At 48.1% G+C, this 4462-nt stretch overlaps 1 protein-coding gene across 1 annotated transcript; it reads left to right on the top strand.

Annotated features, from left to right (window-relative positions):
- Window positions 1-104: 104 nt before the first annotated feature.
- Window positions 105-4428, top strand: LOC135531033 (serine/threonine-protein phosphatase 6 regulatory ankyrin repeat subunit A-like; the record flags this gene model as incomplete). The annotated part of the gene is made up of 7 exons (XM_064959177.1): window positions 105-415; window positions 622-834; window positions 1233-1311; window positions 3250-3364; window positions 3626-3772; window positions 4101-4169; window positions 4288-4428. Coding segments are annotated over exons 1-7 (806 nt in total), but the record flags the coding sequence as incomplete, so codon positions are not given.
- Window positions 4429-4462: the final 34 nt, after the last annotated feature.

The raw sequence follows: 4462 nt of genomic DNA, 5'->3' as shown, positions 1-4462 counted from the left end.
ACTTTGGCAGCAGCTAATGGGGACCCATATTAAATACAAATGTCCTTATCCCAGTGAGGTGAATGAATTGGCTGTGTGATAGCCTCACAGCTCAGATGTATGGTCCACCTCTAGTGTGTTATGTCAGAATGATGGACTAAGTATGTTGATAAGGTGGTTTCAGTTAAACTAACATGTAGGTATTGCTTGTGGTGCTGTGTACCACTGTTAACTAACCTCTGTTTCTCTCTTTTCTCTCTCGCTCTGTCTCTCACTCTCTTTCCCCCCCATAGGGCATATTGAGGTGGTGAAACTGCTGGCCTCTCATGGATCAGAGGTGTCCTGTAAAGACAAGAAGGCCTACACCCCTCTCCACTCTGCAGCCTCCAGCGGCATGATCAGTGTGGTCAAGTACCTCCTGGACCTTGGGGTGGATGTGAGTCAATGCATACATACACCTCCCCGCATTCAACTGTGTAGTCACTGTTCAATTACAACTCCACGAAAAGACAGAGCTCTAGTGTGTTGTAGAATGATTTCCTTTGGACCCAGTGTGTCGGTTCAGGGGTTTTCCGAACCAAGTGACCTGATCAGGAATGTTTTGTTCTATCCCCCCTTCTCTCCTCCCTCTTCTCCTTCCAGATAAATGAGCCCAATGGGTACGGTAACACCCCCCTCCACGTGGCGTGCTACAACGGCCAGGACGTGGTGGTAAATGAGCTGATCGAGTGCGGCGCCAACGTGAACCAGGTGAACGAGAAGGGTTTCGCCCCGCTCCACTTCACGGCCGCCTCGCGCCACGGGGCGCTCTGCCTGGAGCTGCTGGTGGGCAACGGGGCCCACGTCAACATCAAGGTGACGAGACAGGATGATCAACTGTCTGTACCAAATGACACCCTGTTCCCTATGTAGTGCACTACCATTGACCAGGGCCCACAGAGTATGAAGCCGTGCTGACACTCTTTGCATCCCAAATGGCACCCTATTTCCTTCATAGTGCACTACTTTTGACCAGGGCCCACAGAGTAAGAAGCTGTGATGACAACAGATACATCCCAAATGGCACCCTATTCCTTTTATAGTGCACTACTTTGGGTCACTGATGCAGCACACGGCTTAGTAGACTTGGACCAAATACATTCAGATACCAATGGATTAATCTTAACGATACAAACTAAATGTAATAAAGTGCACCTCCACCTGTGGTCAGCAGCACAGACTGCAGTGTGAACCATCTGTCTCTCTCTCTGCAGAGTAAAGATGGAAAGACCCCCCTCCACATGACGGCCATCCACGGACGCTTCTCCAGATCTCAAGCTATCATCCAGAATGGTGAGTCTCTGTGAATGCTCTCAACAGAAAATACACTGCTCAAAAAAATATAGTGAACACTAAAATAACACATCCTAGATCTGAATGAATGAAATATTCTTATTAAATACTTTTTCTTTACATAGTTGAATGTGCTGACAACAAAATCACACAAATTATCAATGGAAATCAAATTTATCAACCCATGGAGGTCTGGATTTGGAGTCACACTCAAAATTAAAGTGGAAAACCACACTACAGGCGGTTCCTACTTTGATGTGATGTCCTTAAAACAAGTCAAAATGAGGCTCAGTAGTGTGTGTGGCCTCCACGTGCCTGTATGACCTCCCTACAACGCCTGGGCATGCTCCTGATGAGGTGGCGGATGGTCTCCTGAGGGATCTCCTCCCAGACATGGACTAAAGCATCCGCCAACTCCTGGACAGTCTGTGGTGCAACGTGGCGTTGGTGGATGGAGCGAGACATGATGTCCCAGATGTGCTCAATTGGATTCAGGTCTGGGGAATGGGCGGGCCAGTCCATAGCATCAATGCCTTCCTCTTGCAGGAACTGCTGACACACTCCAGCCACATGAGGTCTAGCATTGTCTTGCATTAGGAGGAACCCAGGGCCAACTGCACCAGCATATGGTCTCACAAGGGGCCTGAGGATCTCATCTCGGTACCTAATGGCAGTCAGGCTACCTCTGACGAGCACATGGAGGGTGTGCAGCCCCCCAAGAAATGCCACCCCACACCATATTATTATTATTATAATTTTTTTTACCTTTATTTAACTAGGCAAGTCAGTTAAGAACAAATTCTTATTTTCAATGACGGCCACACAAGACAGTCGAGTTAACTGCCTGTTCAGGGGCAGAACGACAGATTTGTACCTTGTCAGCTCAGGGATTCGAACTTGCAACCTTCCGGTTACTAGTCCAGCGCTCTAACGCTCTAACCACGAAGGCTTGCAGGTTGCAGTCAGCAGAACGCATTCTCCACGAGCGTCTCCAGACTCTGTCCCACGTCTGTCACATGTGCTCAGTGTGAACCTGCTTTCATATAGAAGAGCACAGGCGCCAGTAGCAAATTTGCCAATCTTGGTGTTCTCTGGCAAATGCCAACGTCCTGCACGGTGTTGAGCTGTAAGCACAACCCCCACCTGTGGACGTCGGGCCCTCATACCACCCTCATGGAGTCTATTTCTGACCGTTTGAGCAGACACATGCACATTTGTGGCCTGCTGGAGGTCATTTTGCAGGGCTCTGGCAGTGCTCCTCCTGCTCCTCCTTGCACAAAGGCGGAGGTAGCGGTCCTGCTGCTGGGATGTTGCCCTCCTACGGCCTCCTCCACGTCTCCTGATGTACTGGCCTGTCTCCTGGTAGCGCCTCCATGCTCTGGACACTACGCTGACAGACACAGCAAACCTTCTTGCCACAGCTCGCATGTGCCATCCTGGGTGAGCTGCACTACCTGAGCCACTTGTGTGGGTTGTAGACTCCGTCTCATGCTACCACTAGAGTGAAAGCACCGCCAGCATTCAAAAGTGACCAAAACATCAGCCAGGAAGCATAGGAACTGAGAAGTTGTCTGGTTACCACCTGCAGAACCACTCCTTTATTGGGGGTGTCTTCCTAATTGCCTATAATTTCCACCTGTTGTCTATTCCATTTGCACAACAGCATGTGAAATTTATTGTCAATCGGTGTTGCTTCCTAAGTGGACAGTTTGATTTCACAGAAGTGTGATTGACTTGGAGTTACATTGTGGTGTTTAAGTGTTCCCTTTTGTTTTTTTGAGCAGTGTGTATATATATATGAACCAGTAGGCTCTTCAGCATCTTGTCTTTTGTCTTCAAACCATGATACACTGGCACAGAGCAATGTTACTGCAACGGGGTTGAACATTTAGCTACGTGATGCCTCTAGGGTCAAGTGGTTGATTGTGTGTGTATTAGGTGCTGAGATCGACTGTGAAGATAAGAATGGAAACACACCCCTGCACATCTCTGCTCGCTACGGCCACGAGTTACTCATCAATACACTCATCACGAACGGTGCTGACACAGCCAAGTAAGAGAACACACAGTTTCCAGCAATACTGCAACATGCATCTGCAAATCTGTCATTGACCGAATTCCCACTTGGAGACTCTCTGCTCAACACATGAAATGGCCTCCATTGTGGTGTGTGGGTGGTTGATAGACTGGGCATTGCAGTGTGCAGTAGGGTTTAATGAGGACTGTGATGTGCTGCTGTTTCTAAACTCAGCTGAATTAACTGGAAGTCGCTCTGAATAAGAGTGTCTGCTTAAAGTATAAAATGTTGTTGCAGACGAGGCGTCCATGGGATGTTCCCCCTCCACCTGGCCGCTCTCAGTGGTTTCTCTGACTGCTGTCGAAAGCTACTCTCATCAGGCTTTGATATAGACACCCCTGACGACTTTGGAAGGACCTGTTTACATGCTGCAGCAGCTGGAGGGTGAGTGGACTGGTCCAGGCTTTACACCAAGGAATATGTAGTTCATGACCTGGAAAACCCTCTCCTCCTGCAGTATCATTTCTGTATAATGTGGCTCCATGTTATGGTGGTATTGACTAAAATGTCTTTATCTTCCTGAAAGAGAAGAGAAACCTGCACACTGCTCTTGCAAGTATCACTGTTTTTATCCTAGCTTTTATTAGCCTTAATAAAAACAGTGATGTGAGCAAGAGCAGTGTACAGGTTTCTCTTTCTTTCAGGTTCTCTCATTGTTAACATGCACCTGATAGCTCAGAGAGCCTTTCTAAACTTGATATCTTGTTACCAGGAACCTGGACTGTCTGAATCTGCTGCTCAACACCGGGGCAGACTTCAACAGAAAGGACAGCTTCGGAAGGTCTGTCTGTGGCATCAAATAACTTTCATATTTGTTCTTTATGATAATGGGGAATATTGGGATATATTGTTTTGCATCTCCAATCAGCTGTTTCTGTTGACTGTTTGTGTTCTTCTAGGAGTCCTCTGCATTATGCAGCAGCCAACTGTAACTACCAGTGTCTGTTTGCCTTGGTGGGGTCTGGGGCCAGTGTGAACGACCTGGATAAGAGGGGCTGCACCCCGCTCCACTACGCTGCTGCCTCCGATACAGACGGAAAGTACGTCTCACACTCCTCTTACTGTTGTGGTGCC

Source organism: Oncorhynchus masou, unplaced genomic scaffold (genome assembly GCF_036934945.1).
Source record: "Oncorhynchus masou masou isolate Uvic2021 unplaced genomic scaffold, UVic_Omas_1.1 unplaced_scaffold_14965, whole genome shotgun sequence".
Classification (NCBI taxonomy): Eukaryota; Metazoa; Chordata; class Actinopteri; order Salmoniformes; family Salmonidae; genus Oncorhynchus; species Oncorhynchus masou.
This window is presented reverse-complemented; position numbering and strand designations above follow the sequence as displayed.